General features: G+C 44.2%; 1 protein-coding gene across 2 annotated transcripts in view; it reads left to right on the top strand.

Moving 5' to 3' along the window:
- Positions 1 to 19655, top strand: part of TRAPPC12 (trafficking protein particle complex subunit 12) — an 88270-nt gene that overhangs the window by 3562 nt on the left and 65053 nt on the right. For both annotated transcript variants that reach the window (XM_008544583.2, XM_008544584.2), the window contains exons 2-3: positions 4171 to 5397; positions 14637 to 14753. In XM_008544583.2, coding sequence (XP_008542805.2) covers positions 4171 to 5397; positions 14637 to 14753 — 1344 coding nt within the window. The remainder of the gene's footprint in view (positions 1 to 4170; positions 5398 to 14636; positions 14754 to 19655) is intronic.

Here is a 19655-nt window from a genome sequence, read left to right as displayed (position 1 = left end):
AAATTTCAGAATATTACCTCTGAAAGAGGAGGGAAGTAGGTACTAGGGTGTATTGTCTTAGCAACAGGTTATAGATATTGTTTTGTATCCACTCAGTATTTAATAAAAACTGTTGATGGAAAGTGCACCTTTAGGAGAGAAGAGGGAGAGTAACGAACTTTCTAAGGTCTTCTAATGAAAGAAGTAAGAAAGCTTACATGTGATTTTCACACACTCTCGCTTTCCATCAGGAGTTGGTGTGTCATATTTCTACTTAGCTCTGTGTACGTGTTACAGTTCCTCAGTTTCTTCTCTGCCATTCCCTGACTGTGGCTTGGCTCCTTGAGAGCTGGATGATGTTGCCTTGTCTTGTTGTCTAAGGCAGTAGCTCTCAGCGAGTGGTCCCTGGTTTGCAGGACATTTCAATCCAGCTCTTTGGCAGTGGCTTTTAGTAAACATGTAGTTTCTATTCAGAAATCGAGATTAACTGTAGTTTTTATCTGAATTGGGCAGCATTTTTGTAAATTTTATCACTAGGAAAAGGTAGAAGTTTATTTTCTAAATTAAATTGTATTAGAAACAGGATTTCTGAAGAGAATCAAAACATAGTTACAAATAAGCATTGACTTGAGAAAATGTTGCTCTTTACTTGGCATCCTTCCTATCAGAAGATGATTTCTTTAAAAATATATTTTAGGGACTGGCCCGGTGGTGTAGTGGTTAAGTTCACATGCTCTGCTTTGGTGGCCCAGGGTTCGTGGGTTCACATCCTCGGTTTGGACCTACACACTACTCATCATTCATGCTGTGGAGGCATCCCATGCACAAAACAGCGGAAGATTGGCACGGGTGTTAGCTCAGGGCCAATCTTCCTCACCAAAAAAATATGTGTTTTAGGTAAGTCGGTAAGCACAGAGTTGCTCTCAGAGAGTTTTTCCTTTGTCTGCAGAAAAGTTACATTCCCACTATCACTAAATAAATTTTCCCCCAAATTCCCTATGAACTGTCACTTCTAAAAATTTTTGCCTGTTTCATAGGCCAGATTAAAAAATGGTCATTTTCCCCTGGGTTTCTTTGAGTATGGCTGCAGCAGTCGCTCCTTGCTGTAACCATGCGCTCCACGTACCGAGTGGGTCTTGCGCAGTGACCCCCTGTCCTCCCCGGGTCCTGTGGCTGTAGCTCAGGGCCATCCGTGGACAGCCTTCTGGGTACCCTCATTTTAGCCCAGCTTCCCACGAGTGTCTTGTAATACAGACAAGTTAACCTCAACTGGCAGCTATTTCTGCTTATTTTAAGAGTAGGCTTTTCTCTACCTACAAAGAAAACACTCTGATTTTGCCAGTTGTGATATTCTTTACCTTTCCTGTAATTGCATGTGTTGGAGCTTTTCTTATAGCCTGTATTATTCCACAGTTGTCCATTACTGTAGTGTTGGAATTTCTGGAGTTATCATCTGGACTGTTCTTATTCCAAGAAGGGCTTGTAAGCAGCAGTAGTTACTGGCATCTCCCAGGTACCAGGCACTGTGCTAGGGGCTCGCGGTACTTCAGTCCTCAGAGGTTTAGTCAGAAGGCCCGAATTCATCCCTGGCCGTGTCATTTACTGGCAGCGATTTGACACGAGTCCTGTCACTGCTCTGATCCTCAGCGTCCTCACCTGCAGAGTCAGGCAGTTGATACCTGTCTCGTTCAGCTGTTGTGGAGGTTCAGTGAAGGCAGTCTTGTTGTTTCCATGGCATCATGCCCAGGCTCCGTTTCCTGCAAGGGGAGGACCCGGGGGCGCATCCGCTCTGATGTTCCTGAGGCAGCCTCCACTCTGGACTCGCTATGAAACAGTGCAAGAAAAAAGGCTTTGTTCCTTTTCATTGTATTTTTGACTCATTTATAACTAATAATTATTAGACGAATATGTATTAAATGGGGAGTTAGTAGCTAACTGTCCTGGACGAGACAGTTCTCCAAAATGTTTCACCTTGATGATGTACTTTAAAATAGTCTTGTTTTTGGCTCTCAGAGTGATCCAGGCTATAAAAGGGATGGATGGCCAATTTGGAGTACTGTGACACAAGTGTTGACAGCGAGGAAAACGTAGTCTTACTGAGAAATCAGCTTAAGTATAGCTTTTAAAGATCAGAAAGGTATTGTTTTTTTCTGGACAAACCCTCATCTTTTATCATAGTCTTAGTTTCTTTAACTTGAATTTGTTCGCTATGAGAGTAGAACTATATAAAGTAACTTTTTGTTCAAAAAAAGGTTGTTTGAGAAAAGGAGCAAAGGGGCCAGCCCAGTGGTGTGGTTAAGTTCCCATGCTCCACTTGGGCAGCCCAGGGTTTGCAGGTTTGGATCTCGGGTGCAGACCTGCACACCACTCATCCAGCCATGCTATGGCTGCATCCCACATGCCAAGTGGAGGAAGATTGGTACAGATGTTAGCACAGGGCCAATCTTCCTCACCAAAACAAATTTTTTAGTTAAAAACAGAAAGCGTTAATAAAAAGAAAAGGAGCAAATAATTTTTTTTAGAGTTCAAACTCCTTGTTTCATTCTGTGGCCTCCTCCAGCCAGTGTCAAGCCAGGATTTCAGCTGTAACTGTCCTGGTTTCTCAACTGGCTGTATGATTTTGAGTAAGCTACATAACCTCTCCAAGCCTCAGTTTCCTCATCTGCAAAGTGACAGCAATGGTAGCAGCCGGATCAAGGGTTGTTCTGGGGATAAAGTAAGGAGAAACTTAGAACAATGCCTGCTACAGAGTAAGTGCCAGTAAGTGTCATCTTGCCCCTTGTCTTCAGCCTCAGCCGTCAGCCTGCCTCAACAAGCGTGCCTTGGCTTTCTTACAGTTTCTCTTACTCATGCCGTCTCGCTGTCTCAGATTCTCAGAATTAAGCAAACAACATTATAAGCTCAGGGGAGGATGCAGAGATGTTATAGGTTGGAGTGTCTTGGGAAGGCTTTGTGGAAAAGGGGGGACTTCAACTGAGTCTTAAAGAGTATGTAGGGTTTAAAAGGCTGGAAACCTCACACTCATCAGGGTGACTATGATCAAAAATACAGAAAATAACAAATGTTGTCAAGGATGTGGAAAAATTAGAACCTTTGGTGCTGGTGATATATGGTGGGAATGTAAAATGGTGCAACCACTATGGAAAATACTTTGGGTCGTTCCTCAAAAAATTGAAAATAGAATTACCATATGATCCAGCAATCCCACTTCAGGGTGTACACCCAAAAGAATTGAAATTAGGGTCTCAAAGAGATAGCTGTTCACCCATGTTCATAGCAGCAGTACTCACAATAGCCAAAACGTGGAAGCAACCCAAGTGTCAATCGATGGATAAATGGATAAGCTAATGTGGTATCTATACATGATAAAATATTATTCAGCCTTAAAAAATTCTGACATATGCTACAACATGGGTAAACCTTGAGGATATTATGCTGAGTGAAATAGGCCAGACACAAAAGGACGAGTACTGTGTGATGCCTTTTATGTGAGGTACCCCAAGTAGTCAAATTCATAGTCATAAAGTAGAACGGTGGTTGCCAGGGCCTGGGGTTGAGGAGGGAATGGGGAGTTGTTGTTTAAGGAGTACAGAGTTTTCAGTTTTGCAAGGTGAGAAGAGTTCTGGAGATGGATGGTTGTGATGCTTTCACAACAACACGAATATACTTAATACCAGTGAACTGTACACTTAAAAATGATTAAGATGGTAAATTTTATGTGTCCTTTACTGCAATAATAAATAAGTAAATAAATACATAAATGGCTGGAGAAATGGAATCTTTTGAATTTTGAACTGTTTGACTATATAGCTAATAAACATTTTTTAATAGACTTTTATTTTTTAGAGCAGTTTTAGGTTCACTGCAAAATTGAGCAGAAGGTACAGAGATTTCCTGTGTAGTCTCTGTCTGCCCCATTGTCAACATCCCCCACCAGAGTGGCACATTGTTACCAGTGATGGACCTACGTTGAAACATTATCATCACCCAAAATCCATGGTCTCTATTAGGGTCCTCTCTCGGTGTTGTGCATCCTGTGGGTTTGGGCAAATGTGTAATGGCATGTAATTACCTTAAAATGACATGTATTCACCATTTTTATAAATTAAAAAAAACAGTGAGATAAAATCAGCTTGATAGTAACTGAGATATTAAGCTGATGAGGTTGACTTAGGTTTGTCTTTGTTTCAGGTGACCATGGACAGTGCTGCAGGTGCCAACCAGAGCACGACTGAGTCCCCACCCACCGAGGGGCAAGTGGAGAGCATCGCTCGGCAGTTGCCTCAGGAAGAACAGGGGCCACTTCTTTATCATGAGGAAACCATTGATCTTGGTGGAGACGAATTTGAGTCTGAGGAGAACGAGACCATATCAGAAGATTCTAATAATTTCATAGATAAACTTAATGAGCACATGATGGAGAGTGTCCTCATTTCGGACTCTCCTAATAATAGCGAAGATGACACAGCTGACCTTGGTTGTTTGCAGGATGTCTCAGAATCTACAGAAGGCAACACTGATCACAGGCTGGAAAATATTGTAGATAAAGCAGCAGTTGACACTCTGAGTAATGACAGTGACAGTGACGGAGAGGAAACGACCAAAGATGTCTCAGACATGACCTCTGACAGAGCGTCATTGAAGGAAGACCCAGAGCAAGGAGTGAAAGGTGTGCCCGCCTCTGAAGATGAAGATGCAGAGGACTCAGGCCCCAGGGACAAAGACACTCCCCCAGAGGGGCCGTCAGAGCTGTCCTCCAGACAGGCCTCTCTCAAAGATGAGCCGGTGCCCGTGTGCACCATCTTCAGCCAGGCCCAGCCCGCACACTCCCAGCCACCCCTGTTTCCACGGGATGGCTTCGAGTCTCAGATGGTGAAGTCTCCTAGTTTCAGCGGCACAAGTGAGGCAGCAGCCAAGACCCCTCCTCAGGTGGTCCAGCCAAGCCCCAGCCTGAGTAAATTTTTTGGGGATTCAACCAACACTAATTCCTTGGCCTCAGACTTCTTTGATTCCTTCACAACTTCCAGTTTCATTTCTGTCAGTAATCCCAACGCAGGCTCTTCAGTTCCAGAAAAACTGTCTTCTCTCGCTACTCCGATAGGAGAAAAATCCCCAGGTTCTGTTGACCCTTCTTACTCCCCAGGAATTGAAAGATCAGAATCCGATGTTTCCACGGCTTCTGTAGAAATTCCTCAGTCTCCAAAACCGTTTTCACAGATCCAGGCTGTGTTTGCAGGGAGCGAGGACCCCTTTGCCACCGCCCTGAGCATGAGCGAGATGGACAGGAGAAACGATGCCTGGCTTCCCGGGCAGGGGACCAGGGACGTCTTGATTTCAGTAGCAACCCAACAGTACAGCACAGTGTTCGTAGACAAAGAGAACCTCACCATGCCTGGCCTTAAGTTCGACAACATCCAGGTAAGACGGAGTGTTTTTAACGCAGATGTTTGCCAGCAGAATTCTTCTCAATGAAATAGATAATTCTAGGTCCACATCTCGTTCCTTTTCATCTATTTCTGTTTTATATATATATAAAGACCCTTTGAGGGTTAAAAAATCCTTATTTTTCAGCAGTTCCTGAGATTCTGATTCTGAGATTCTATGATATTATGTCACTAGGTCATTTGGAACCCTGTTGATTTCCCTAATATAATGTATTTAATATATTAAATAATTAATGTATTTAATATAATGTATTAATGTATGTAATTAATTTAATTTAATATAATGTAATTAATCTGAGTCTTAGAAGTAAATACCAGTAAAGTAGGATAGTTACATCATAATTCTCTGAAGTAGCTTTAAACATTGTGTGATCCATTTATTTGTGACATTTGAGTTCCAGCAAATGTTAAATACCCTATTCCTTTTTTTAAATCTGGAAAATATATTTGTATTACATATAACATGCTTGATGTAGAAAGAGTTTTTATAGATTCATTAAGAAAAATATGAACAGCCCCCCAAAATAATAAATCACAAAAATGTGTTATATATAGTAAATAGTAATATAGAAAAGTTCAGTCTCACTAGTCTTTTATCAAAGATGATGAAATTATTTCCATTTTCCGTTATCTAATGAGGAGTTTTATTTATAATTATTTCATGCTTATTTAGAGTGTGGGAAATAGCCTGTCTCATGCAGCCCTGACGGGACCATAAATTGGTATAGACTTTTTTAAGTAAAATTTTTAAATGCTCATCTACATGTGCATATCTTTTGACTCAAAAATCCCAGTCTTGGGTATTTTTTATCAGGAAATAATCTCACCAGTATTCAAATACCCAGGTTGGGATGTCCATCAGAGTGTGGTTTATAACTGTAAAGAATCTGAGCTCATTGTCAGGGGTCTGGGTGAATACATTTGACTCATCTTTACAGTGGAATGTTTATGTAGGTATTAAAAATGATGATATAGCAGAATTTTTAATGAGGTTCACATAGTATTGTTAAATTTGAAAAACTGGATATAAGATGGCGTGTAACGTATACTCTGATAAGCATTTTTGTAGATATATGTATACATGCCTATAAAATGAATTCATTTGCATGTCATTTGCGCCAGACTGCAGGTAGTATCAGGGTTTCTGTGGCACTGTGCATGGGGGCACCACTCTGACCAGCCTGCTGGCCTCGAGGCCTGTGCATGTCTGTCCTCCTGGAACTGAAAGTAGGACCTGCCGTCTGCAGCAGCCCCTCTTGGAGGAAGGATCCACCCTTCCCCCTCACCCCCCCCACACACACGAACCGGTCAGCAGGCCCGCTGCCTGGAATGACCATTGTCTTTGACTGTCCACTGGATCAGGAGGCTGCTCAGCCCTGTGAGGGCTGGATTCTGTAGAAAAAGAAAAGTGATAGGCTAGAAAAGTGAGGTCGGTTAATTTTTCTAGGTAACTGAAGTGTAAGCCTGTAGATTTTGGATACTTTGCATGGCAGCCTTTCAGCATATTCATTTACTAAACGTGTATTTATTGTGGGCTTACTGTTTATCAGACATTGTTCTGGGCATCCTTCTCTACCCTCTTTTTTTTTATTTTTTATTTTTTTCCCTTCTTCTCCCCAAAGCCCCCCAGTACATAGGTGTGTATTTTGGTTGTGGATCCTTCTATTTGTGGCATGTGGGATGCCGCCTCAGCGTGGCCCGATGAGTGTGGTGCCAAGTCCATGCTGAGGATCCGAACCAGCCAAACCCCGGGCTGCCGAAGCAGTGCGCCAACGCAACCACTCGGCCGCGGGGCCGGCCCCTTTCTCTACCCTCTTAAGCAGAATATACTGAACATAAATTTACCTTTGTGGGATCTTTTTAATGAATTCCAGTTATGAACACTGACTTCAGGGGATCTTGGGTGTTTAGGATTTGGTTTATGTTTTCACCCCCTGCTTAGCTGACCCTCCCTGGCCTTGTCTCCATCCCCTGCATCCCGACCTGCCTCAGTGTCCGCTTCACATTTCCTCCCTTCTCTTCCTTCCCTCCCTTCCTGGGGCCTTTGTACTCGGCCATTACATTCCTTCTCCTCAGGGGTCTGGCCCTTAGCACTTCCTTTCCAGACTATCTGTTGTTGGCAGTTTGCTTCCGCCTCTGACTGTAGTTCAGGGGAAAATTGAAGGTTGCTGTGGAAATGACTTAACCTCGTGGGTCCCAAGAGGGTGCTGTGGCACAGGGGTTCTAGGGGTGCTTCGCTTTGGTTGCCAAAAGGGTGGGGTGAGCAAATGACACTTAGTGGGTGGGTCCAAGAATGCCCAATACCCTGCAGTGGCTGGGTGGTATCCTACAATAAAAATATCCGTCATCCTTGAGAAACACAAGTCGTCGGTTAACCTAGATTGAATCATAGAAGGAGGCCCTGGCTGCAGGTGAAGGGCATCGGCCTGTGGCAGGTCTGCTGTGGCTTTACAGTCTGTTACTCACCTCCCCAGTCGCAGGCGGCTGAGATGAGTCGGGCATCCTGAGAGTCAGCAAGGACAAGGCAGCGCCCATTGCACGGACAGAGCATGTACCTAGTGGCCAGCCAGAAGAAGTGTTTTTTCTTCTTGTTTCCTTTAAGCCCTTAGGTAATGTCTTCCATACCTCTTGCCATTCACAGTGGTTGTTTTGGAAACCTCATGGTAGATTGAAATTTGAACTAAGAATAGTTCCCCAAATACCTTTGACTTTCCATCTAACAAATGTAGTAGGCGTGCGCTCACTCGTGTCTCTTCACTTGTGTATTATCCTCCAAAGAACCGTTCATTGCCAGGACGGGAAAGAAAAACTATGCGGTTAACCTTGACTGGAAATGCCATGTTGATTTGCAGGAGGACTTAAGATTGGTAGAACAAAGAAGAGTTTCTCTATCAACTCTCTGTGCACAGCAAGCTTTTAAGATGTCAACCAACCATTTCTTGGATGTATCTGTTAACATGTTTCTGGCTGTGCCCCTGTCACTGTTGCAGTGTTATTCCTTCTAAATCAGCTTTCTAAAACACTTACATTGACATTTTTCCAAGTTACCCACCTGCTGGTACCTAATGAAAAATTCCCTGCCTATGGAATAAAATTTGAAAAAAAAATTAAATTGTTTCTTTATAAAATGACTTTAATGTCAGTCTAAAATAAGTTAGAGACCTTCAAGGTGAATGTGTAACATTTCACCCAACTACAGTAGCATCAAAAGCAGAACATCGGCATTTTCAACTAATTGCACTTGTAGATGGCCTGTGTTCCTGAGAAGTAAACAGAAAGTTTGTGGGGAAATGATAATTCAGAAATTTTCAGAACCAGGAAAGAATGGAAGTTGGAGAATTATTTGCATGAAGCGTGTTCAGTAGAGAGAAAGAGGGAGGAGAGAGGAGGGAATAAGTAGAAGCAGCGGGAGTTCAGGACTAAAGGTAGTGCGATGGGGCCTCATCTCCGGCATCAGAACCCTCTGGCCTGCACTGGTGGATCTAGAAACCTGACGTACAGACTCGAAGGCTGGATCTGTCCACACTCCTTTCTCATTCTGTTCCCTAATTCTCTCCTTCCCCCTTGCCCTTCCCACAGTTTGGATTTGACACTAGTCCCGTCAGGGAAGCCCACACAGTCTATGTTAAAACCACGCTCCTGGGCGTTCCAAGTCCTTGGGTCAGAAACCTCCAGAAAGCCAAAAATGTGCCTGTTACTTCAGGTCTGCTAGCCACAAATTCTCTCAGCTTTAGTTAGTCTGAAAAAATTACTTATTTCATCTTCATTATTAAAGGTTGTTTCTGCTGGATGTGCAATATGTTGACAATGTATGGAACTCTAGGTTGACAGTTTCATTTCCATTCGGCACTTCATGTTTGTTTTTTAAGATTGGCCCTGAGCTAGCATTTGTTGCCAATCTTTTTTTTTCTTCTTCTTCTCCTCCCAAAGCCCCCCAGTACATGGTTGTATGTTCTAGCTGTGGGTCCTTCTAGTTGTGGCATGTGGGACACTGCCTCAGCATGGCCTGATGAGCAGTGCCATGTCCACCCCCAGGATCCAAACTGGCAAAACCCTGGGCCGCCGGAGCAGAGTGCACAAGCTTAACCACTCGGCCACAGGGCCAGCCCCCCGTTCAGCACTTGAAAGGTGCCCTTCCATTGTCTTCTGGCTTGTATCATTGCTGATGGCAGGTCTATAGTAATCTTTATCTGTGTTCTTCTGCCTAATGAATATTTTGCCCCTGGTTGGTGTTAAGATGTGATCAGCGGTTTTCAGCGGTTTGGTTCTCATGTGCCTTCGAGTGGTTTTCTTTCATGTTTTTCTTGCTTGGGATTCATTGACCTGATTATAATTGTGAATTTATCGTTTTCATCAGTTTGGGAACATTTTTAGTCAGTCATTACTTCTTCAAATTGCTTTTCAGTTTTTACCTCTCCTCTCTACTTCTGGCACCTCCTTGACGTTGCTAATTAAGTTACAGAGGATCTATTTTTGTTTTTGTTTTCAGTCTTTTTTCTCTCTGTGCCTAAGTTTGGCATTCTGCTGTGTCCTTCAGTCCCTTTATCATCTTTCCCTCTGCACTTTGTAGTCTGCGGCTGATGCTGTTCACTGAAATTTCTCATATTTTTTGTCTCAAGAATTTCCATTGGTTCTTTTTTATATCTGTCTTTCCTCATTGGGTTTAAGTTTTACTTCAGATCCTTGAGCACATTTATAATAGCTATCTTAAGATTCTCTTCTGAGAATTCCAACGTCTCTGTAATTTCTGGTTCTATTTGTGTTTAATTTTTCTCTTGGTTATGGGCCACATGTGCCTGCTTTTTCACATGCCCAGTAATTTTTGATTAGAGGCTGGACATTGTGTATTTCATGTTGTTGAGTGTCTGTATTTTGTCATCTTCCTTCAGAAAGACTTGCACTTTGTTCTGGCAGGTAGGTAAGTTATATGCAGATTTATTTGACCCTTTTCAGGTTTGTTTTTAAGCTTTTTAGGGGTGAATTTAGAGTAGCTTTGACTCCCTGTGAGCTTCCTGAAGTCTGTACTGAAAGCCTCAGTGTTCAGCGAGAGCCCCCCACAACAGCTGGCCTGCTCCACCTCTCCCATTGCTGCTTGGGCAAGGGGGTGGGCCAGCTCATACTCCCCTTTTGTTTCGCGCCATTTTCTAGAGCATCCAGTCTCTGCGAGTGCCACTTGTGCTCAGCAGAGGACTCGAGGCTCCTCCAGGGATTTCCAGAGCCCTTTCTTTTCAGAGCTCCCCCATTGCCAGGACTGCAGTCTGCAAATTCCAGCCACCTCGACCTCTCGGACTCCCAGCTTTGCCTCCTCACCTCAGCGCATTCACCATGTTCTGCTCGGGACTCCCCTCCTGTGCTGTGGTCCGCAGAGTGCCTCTGGGTTCAGGAGCTCAACTCATCTTTTCCCTTCTCTTAGATCACGGTCCTTTTCTATGTGTGCAAGCTGTTGTTTCACCTATTTTTCCCAGCGTTCTAGTTGTTTGCATTAGGACAAAAATGGACTTGACTAAATGGAAACATGAGACGGAAGACCTGGAGAGGCCAGCCCAGGCCATTTGTGACAGTCCTGCAGCTGATTTACCTGTCAAAGCACTGTCCTAAATTCTTTTTTTTTTTTAAAGATTAGCACCTGAGCTAACATCTGTTGCCAATCTTCTGTCTTTTTTTTTCCCTTCTTCTCCCCAAAGCCCCCCAGTACATAGTTGCATATTCACGTCCCATCTGCCCCACCCTCACCTCAGCCCATGGCAACCTCTAATCTACTTTCTTTCTCTACGGATTCTCCTGTTCTGGACATTTCATACAAATGGAGTCATACAGTATGTGGTAATCCATGACTGGCTTCTTTCACTTAGAAGAACATTTTCTAGAGTCATCCACGTTGTCACGTATATCAGTCCATCATTCCTTTATATTGTCAAATAATATCCCATTGTGTAGATAGTCCACATTTTATTTATCCGTTCATCAGTTGATGCATATTTGAGTTGTTTCCACTTTTTGGTGGTCGTGAATAATGGTGCTGTGAACATTCATATGCAAGTTTTTGTGTGGACATATGTTTCCAGTTATCCTGGGTACACACCTAGGAGTGGAATTGCCCCGTTACATGGTAACTCTGTGTTTAGCATTTTGAGGGATGTCCAGATGCCTTCCAAAATAGCTGCACATCTGCATTCTGCCAGCGATGTGTGAGGGTTCCGATTTGCCACGACCTTGAGTTTGGAGTTTTGTTTTTCTTCATTTGTATGTTGTGGGTTCGTTCACTCTGTTTCACTTCCTCTGGGAGAAAGCAAACACCAGAGCGAAAGGATCGAATGCTCCTGGGATAGGCAGCCGTGTTTCTCCAGTGGAACTGAGACGGGAAGCTCTGCGCATCCTGGGCGGGTACAGGTGCTGCTGTCCATTCAGCACCTCTGCGCTGTGATCCCTAGCCAGTAGGTTTCCCAGGCAGAAAAGCCCATACACTGTGAGTCAGCCTCTGAGTTCTGTTTGTCTGGTCTGTCGTTCCCATACTGTAGAAGGGGCAGCAGGCCCATGACCGTCTGCGAGCTGAGATCCAGCCACTTGCTGTTCCATAAACGCATCTGACCTGGGGAACAGGAGTCCTCCCCGTAGCCAGACTGCGAGTGAGTGAGTCCCGGCTCATTCACATGGTAGCTCACCACAACCCTGCCGTGGCCTCGGATACAGTAGGCCCTCACCGGAAGGTTTGCTGAGCTGAAGGAATCTACTGGGTTCCAGGGGGATCCCATCCCAGGTGCAGCAACATAGCTCTCAGACACCCCCGGGGGGAGGAACTGGCTCCGCTCTTCCCAGTAACCATGGGAGGGTCTGCAGTATAGCTGCTCTGACCCCCGTGCCCTCATTGCCTTCAGCTTAGGGACATAGCAAGTGTTAGGTTTATATTAAGACGTGTCCCATCTTTGGGCTTTCACAGGTGAGAGGTTTGTTAGTCATACGTATGCTCCTGTCTCAGGATCTTCCTGTGGTAACTGAAACATTCACTAACGGAGAATTTTAAGGGCACCAGATTTCTGCAGGGTGGTCCAATTAACCGAGAATGTTGCAATGGAGGGGGAGTTAAATTGGCCCTCCCTCCACCGCATTAAGATGTGATTTTGCACTTTCCTGGTTCAGGCTCCTCTCGCTCGGATAGAGCTCTTGTCTGATAGGAGTTGCATCATGCAAAGCTTTATGGAGCCATGTGGCTGAGCCCTTTTTATGCTGCGCTCTAATTATCCTCCTAGATCATGAGCTGCTTTTGTGGCTCTGGCACTGGAAATATGTCACCTTACTCTCTGAAAGTAAAACCCCAGAACTGCTGCCTCTAGACCTCTGTCCCACATATTGAGAGGTGTGGCTTGGCCCCTTGAGCCCCAGCTTCGCACCCAGGCCAGAACCAGGTGTTTGGTCCAGTGTCCCTCCACCCCACGGTCACTCTGCCCTCAGGAGAAGGTGCAGCAGATGCAGCAGCAGCCCCTGTTCCGCATCTCCTGCTCTCATTGTCTGCATGGTGGTGTGTTTTTTAAGTGTCACCTTTTTGGATGATAGTGAAAGATTAAAGCAACCTTGCTTATAAGTGGAACTACTCTTTGCCCTTATTTTCCCCAAACAAGAGTAGGAAAACCACAGGGAGCTGAGACAGTGGTGGAGTCTGTGCAGGACACATGCCTACATCAGTTTCCTCTCCATCCTCAGTCTCAGTCTGCTCCCGTGTCCCTTACAGTATTAGCATCCACCGGTCTGCGACTCATGGAGATGGAGAGATGTGGGCCTTGTTTCTCACCAGCCCTCAGCTTGGCCTAGGTTTTACTTCTCCCGGCAGCTCACCGGGAAGTTCTGGGGGGGCCTTTGTGCTATGCTCCTTAGCCATGGGGGTTCTCTGGCCCAGTCCTGCTGCCCCACAGGACCCCAAGAGCGTGTCAGAGAAGGCCAGGCTGGCTTTCACTTCAGTGACCTCAGAGCTGCTGCTCTCGTCCCAGCGCCTTCCCCAGGCAGCGGTACCCTAAAGGGAGAGGGGTGGTTCAGAGCTCTCCCCCAGCATAGCTCCTTCCCGGGCCCTGGGTCACCCTGCTTCGTTGCTGTGACCTCTGACGACTCCTTGGTGGGTGGGCCTCACAGCAGTGGGCTCAGGCCGTGGTGTGTGTTCCCCATGCTGACCTCAGCCTGTGGCACAGCTACCAAGCAGCTCTGAGTCCTGCCAGTCTTGCTGCTTTCTCAGCACACTTCTGTCCTGGGACCCCTGTTCCCACAGTGGTTGGACTTGGTGGCCCCAGCTCAGATAGGCTTTGCCCTTCTTCACGTGCAGGGATTGTGCTGGCAGACACCCTGAGAGCCTGAGCCTCTGTCCTTGGCTCATCCCCATGTCTCACCAGCTTAAGAGGTTTCCCCTGGTCATTCCTGGCCATTGATAATCCCTTCTTGCTCTGTCCTTGCCAAAGCCCCTTCTCCCCTGCCCCTTGCCCTTCCATCTTCTCTTTAAAGTAACATGCTTCGGATTCCACTTTTAATATCCTTCAGCCCTGAATGCAGGCGGGTCTAACCTGAGGAGTCAGGTTGTGAGACAGCAGGTCCCCATGCAGAGGCTCGTGTGGGCCCTTCCCTGGCGAGCAGCGTTACTCCCGTGAGCAGAGGGCCTGGCCGAGCAGGGTTGCAAAGGATGTGCAGGGGAAGGGACTGTTCCCTTTTTCTCCAGCTAAGGAGTGACCTTAGCACTGGAAGGAAGGTGGCACCCTATGCCACTGGGAACTTGTCTAGGTGGGACCTAGAGACTTTTCCAGAGGCCCAGGCAAGCTGGCAGAACCCTGGGATTTGAGCAGAGCGCCGCTCAGGCCTGCCCACCTCAGCTTGGTACTCTTCCCAGTGACTGCCAGTCCCTCGTCCCCAGCGGTGTCACCGCACACCTAAGAGGCCTCCCCAAGCCTCTCACCTGAATCCCCTCCTGGCTTGATGTGCCGCTTATGTAAGCCTGGTACAGGTGGTGGCGATTTACCACTTCCTCTCCAAAAGAAAGAGCTATTCTAAAATACGCATTTTGTTAAAGATCATGATACTTTAGTATCTGGTTAATTGAAGTTTTACTGTACTATAACCACATTTTAGCCTCCATATACCAATGAAGAAAAAAGAAATTTTGGTTAGTTATGGGTTCCAGTTAGCTGAGTTTAATTAACATTTTATTGTCTTGACATATTTTTCTTATATTCTTTTAAGGGAGATGCAGTTAAAGACTTAATGCTCCGCTTCCTGGGTGAAAAAGCTGCGGCAAAGAGACAGGTCTTAAATGCCAACTCAGTGGAACAGTCTTTCGTTGGACTGAAGCAGCTAATTGTAAGTAACAGTGTACGTGATTTTCACGATTGCTGTTTTGTAAGTCCTGCCTTCCTTCATAATATTTTCCCTAGAGTTAATTACTTTGAATAAATTATCCAAAGCCCTTGCACATCGATAGAATTTTGTTGGATTAGATAGGAGTCCTGTGCAGCAAAAAGCATCACATTAACATACTTTTAATTTTAAGTCCAAATAGTTAAAAAAACGTTATTTTAAATCATCAGATTACTTGAAGCAGCAGCATATACTTGATTAAGTATGCTTCATCAACTGTAATAACTAGAGATAAATAATTTTATGTCGACTTTTTTTAAATACCCTGTTTTCTCCACTTGGTATAGGAGGTTTGTTACTGAATGGGTGGGTCACCAGAAGTGCACATAGCGGTCTGCCTTATTTGTTAACGGGAGTGAATGGGAACCGCCAGCAGAGGCGCTGCCCTGAAGTGAGGCAGGGAGCTGTCTGCACTGCAGGCATTTTCACAGGGCGCACGCAGATGCTTCTGGGGGTCTGCGCGCTGGAAATTGTATACCCCTACGATTGTCTTTTTTCTCAGCTGGTTTTATTACAGAAGGGTGTGTCCTCAAACAGATAAATAAGAAGAAGCGCTTGCTTGCGTGGTTAGCAGACATTTTGTGTGTAAACTGATTAAAATTTAATGTTCAGTAAACGTAGATCAAATGCTTCATGGAGTTTCTTTTACTGAAGTGATTCTAGAATTGTTCCTATGATTAAGAAGCTTTGGGAAGGAAAGATCAGGAAATGTTCTGTTTTTATAAGGGAGGAAGAGCAACTAATTTTTAAATATCTGTATATCTTGTCATTTGCTCATGAAGTTGTAGGTCTTAGAAGGTAGCCGTTTCCGTGGCCGTGTGAGACTGGTGCAGTGAACAGACTCTTCCGTTGTTTGGAGGGTTGTCATTCCCTTTATCTGGCCTTGAAACACCTGCTCTAATGCATCATCAGGAGTAAAAGGCCGTGTTTGATGTCTGATGAGTTTAACAAGGACACACACGGCCATACACAAACAAATTGTAATTAATTTGTTCCACAGGCTATCTTTTTACCTTCTCTGATTATTCCTAGTGTTACTAAATATATACAGGTTTGATTTTTTCCATGCACCAAAACTACTTGAGGCCAGTAGAGATTTTATTACAGTCCTAATAAAGAGACCTGTTTAAGGTGGGAAATGTACTTATAAAAAGATCGTTGCCTTGCCCTGGTATTTTAATTATGTCCCAAAATAATTCCTGTCGTCTTTGAGACTAGGAAAGAGTGTCTAAATGTATTTTCCTAAGTAATGTCAGCGTGCTCTAAGATTGTAATTTACAGGGAAATGAGTGTCGTAGCCTGTGGAGAAGGACATTTTAATCACTTTAATGGTGTCATATATAGAATTAACGATTCCCTTTGAGTCGTAGATGGGGAAAAGTTATAGACATACTATTAGTTACTTGAGCGATTTTTATTGGACTATTTTTCTCATCTTTTGAAAGTTGTTGAATGTCTACGTGCAGTTTTTCAAATAGAGTCTATGTCTTTTTTTATTAGTTTAAAATAATAATATTTATTTAAATTTGGGTCTTTTTCTCATATCAAACTGACTTCATTATCGGGGTTTTACATGTCATATACACTAATTATGAGATTTTTTTAAAGATTTCCTCCCTGGAGCTTAAAGTTTTACGTCGTATACTTTAAATTCTAATTTTAAAAATAATTTCTTCACCAGACATTTCTGACTTCTGATATTGAAAATGGTGGTCCAGGAAGAGGAACTAGAAGGTAGAAAACAATGAGATAAAAATAGCAAGAAACACTCTGAACAAATCTAATTATAATTTCAAATAGCTGCGGCATGCAATCCTAAGCTCTGGCGTTTGAGGCTGCTGCAGCGAGGTTCCGCAGCTCAGAAGGAAGGGAGTGCCTGGCCTTGCAACACGACACCCTGGCCTGTCCTTGACCCCCCTCAGACCTCCTGTCTGGCTCACCAGTCAGGCCACAGAGCTGTGCAGGTAGAGTGGAAGGAGGAGGACACAGGCCAGCCCAAGTCTCCTCCGGCGTTTTTCTGTTAACAGAGAGGCCGTGGCCCTGCTGGGTCCACGGCACCTCTCAGGCAAGGGCGAGGAGCAAAAAGGACCATCAGAAAGCTGAAGGCCATGCTCTTTCAAGGCTGGAGAAATAAACCCACCACAAAGACACACGCGCACGCACACACATGTTCACACATGTGCGAACGAGGAAATGTTCCCTATGTCTTCTAATTGGAAGTTCATGCCAGGACAAAAGCTGGGGAAGGTGAAATGAAACAGGAACCACTTACCTGCCACAGCAGAGGACAGGAACCAAAGGCTATCACAGCCTGTCCCGTCCCCACAACGAGCGGTCAGGTCAGAGGAGGAACAGGGACCATATTGGCACAGGGCGGGTCATGGGGCAGAGTGGAGCCTGAGACACACACCTGTGTGGAAAGAACGATCTTACAGGTTATCAGGGAGAGGATGAGCCCAGCAATGAATAGCACAGAATTAATTGGATATTCAAGTGGGAAAAATTTAAAAGATCTCTACCTCTTAGCACACACAAAAATAAATTCCAAATGAATTAAAGCAAAATTTCTTAAATTTCAGAAAATAGTGGAGACTCATAGCCACTCAGAGTAGAGAAGCATTTCTTAAACAAGATACGAAAGACTAAACCTTTCAGGAAAAGATTGATAAGTTTGACTACTTTGAAACTTAAAACTTCAATACAACAAAAACACCATAAACAGCATTAAACAAGCCACAGAAGGAGAGAACAGTTTTGAAGTACACATTAAGACCTTCCTCTAATTAGAAAGAAACAGAAATAGCCCAATAGAAGAACAGGCTAAAGGTATGAAGAGGCAGTTCACGGAAACCAAATAGCTGATAAACATGGAAAAAAATGTTCAGCCTCATTGGGAATCACAGAAATGTAAATAAAACAAGAATGTCCTACATTTCAACTGCATCAAATTGGCAACACCACATACGGACAAGGGTGTGTATGGCAGCATGCGTCGTTGGTGGGAGAGTGCATTGGAATAACCGCTTTGCAGAGCAGTTTAACAATAATTGATAAAATAAATGTTGGTGTCACCTTTGATCCAACAGTTCCATTTATGATTATATACTTTAGAAAAACCCTGGTACATGTACGTAAAAAGACATGTTTAAGAGTGTTTGTTGCTGAATTATTTGTATTAGCCAAAAATTTTATTAAAAACCTTACTATCCAACAACAAGAAAAAGAAAATTATATTACACTGTCAATTAAATCCTCTGGAGCAAGTGAAATACATGAACAAGAGCCACATTCATCACGGATAAATTTCCAAAGCAGTGTTGAACAATAGAAGCAAAGTGCGAAGCCTGCCTGTAGGGTGCCAGCTTGCACTGATGCTTGAAAACAAGCCGCAATCCCTCAGCCAGGATCCCTTAGAGATCTCAGTCTCTGAAATCCAGGGGGGCCCCGAAAACTGGAAGTCATTTTTGGCAGCAAAATCTGGCCTGACCAAACTCATCTGGCGCTTGCCCCTGACGTTCTCCACGCTTCTCTCGTACACTCCTCCTTGCCTGCCCTCGCCTCCCGCCCTGCTCCCGTTTGGAGGGGAGGCAGCGGGAGCTGCCTTCCTCCGAGACCCACAGCTCTCCTGCCAGCTGTCACCTCTGGCCTGGGCACACTGATGCCTCACTCTCTTGCCAGGCCTTGGGTCACCACTGTCCCTTCGTGGTTCTCCTGTCCCTGCCTACACCTTTGCAGGTAGCGCCTTCACCCAACTCCTCAGGCGCCCCTGGGAATGGTTGGTAGCGCAGTGCCACCAGGCCCCTGATGGAGAGCCAGTGACAGTCTTTGTTGACCCCACTGGGTGTGAAGGAAAATATTCCTGTGCCTGGAAATGTTTGGGAAATACAAAATAAACTGTAGCCAAGTGAATATTTTATGTTCTCTCATCAGGAAAATAAATTATTTGGGGTAAGTATAAACTGTAAATGGTAAACTTTTCTAACAACTTCTTTGTGCTCTTTCCTCTCTTCTTTTTAAATTATGATACATTATTATGAGACATCCTTGTCTCTCTGTTTCCTCTGCTAGCTTGTGTGACTCTCAAACCAGAAGATAATCCGAATCTACCGTAGGGATTAGAGGAGCTGAGTCACCTCTGGTCCTGCATGGCAGTGGCCCTGAGTGGAGCAGAATGAATTTTGGGTCTGAGCCTGGCTTCGTGTGTCTACCCCATGGACCCGTGTCCTCAAACAGGGAAGGAGGCACCCAGACTCCCTGCCACTTGCTGTTTTGTTAGTGTCTCACGGAGTTAGGTCATCCTGACTTGTAGAAATGTGGCTGTCAGCTTAGCGTAAGTTTGTTTAGATATGACTACGTGTCATTTATAGACCAGCGATATTATCATGAAAGGGCTTAGTACTGATGGCGCACACAGTTCACGGTGGCAAGTATCACAGGAAATCTTTTATATTCAGTCATCTGTGAGAAAATTATATTGGGAGAAACAGTAAGAGAAGCATAAACATTTCTACTTTCTATTTTCAGTTAGGGAAGAAGCCACTTTTTAAAATATTTACATTTACTTAAAAGATAATTAAGATGATAGGTTTTACTTCATTTTTAATAGTGATCTGGTTTGAAATATAGAAAACACATCTTAGTATATGAAATCATAGCAAGGGCTGAAGGCTTTTTATATGACACATTTTTCTATTTTTAATCATTTATGGAACGCTTCATATTTGCAAAGTACTTGCAAATAATTTTATTACACATTTAAATGTTTTATTAGTAGTGGGTATCTATACATAGTGGATATAAAGTAAGATAGGAGTCTTACTGTATAATAAGTATTTCTTATTTGTT

Source organism: Equus przewalskii, chromosome 14 (genome assembly GCF_037783145.1).
Source record: "Equus przewalskii isolate Varuska chromosome 14, EquPr2, whole genome shotgun sequence".
NCBI lineage: Eukaryota > Metazoa > Chordata > Mammalia > Perissodactyla > Equidae > Equus > Equus przewalskii.
Note: the sequence above shows the minus strand (reverse complement) of the source record. Positions and strands in the feature narration are given on the sequence as shown.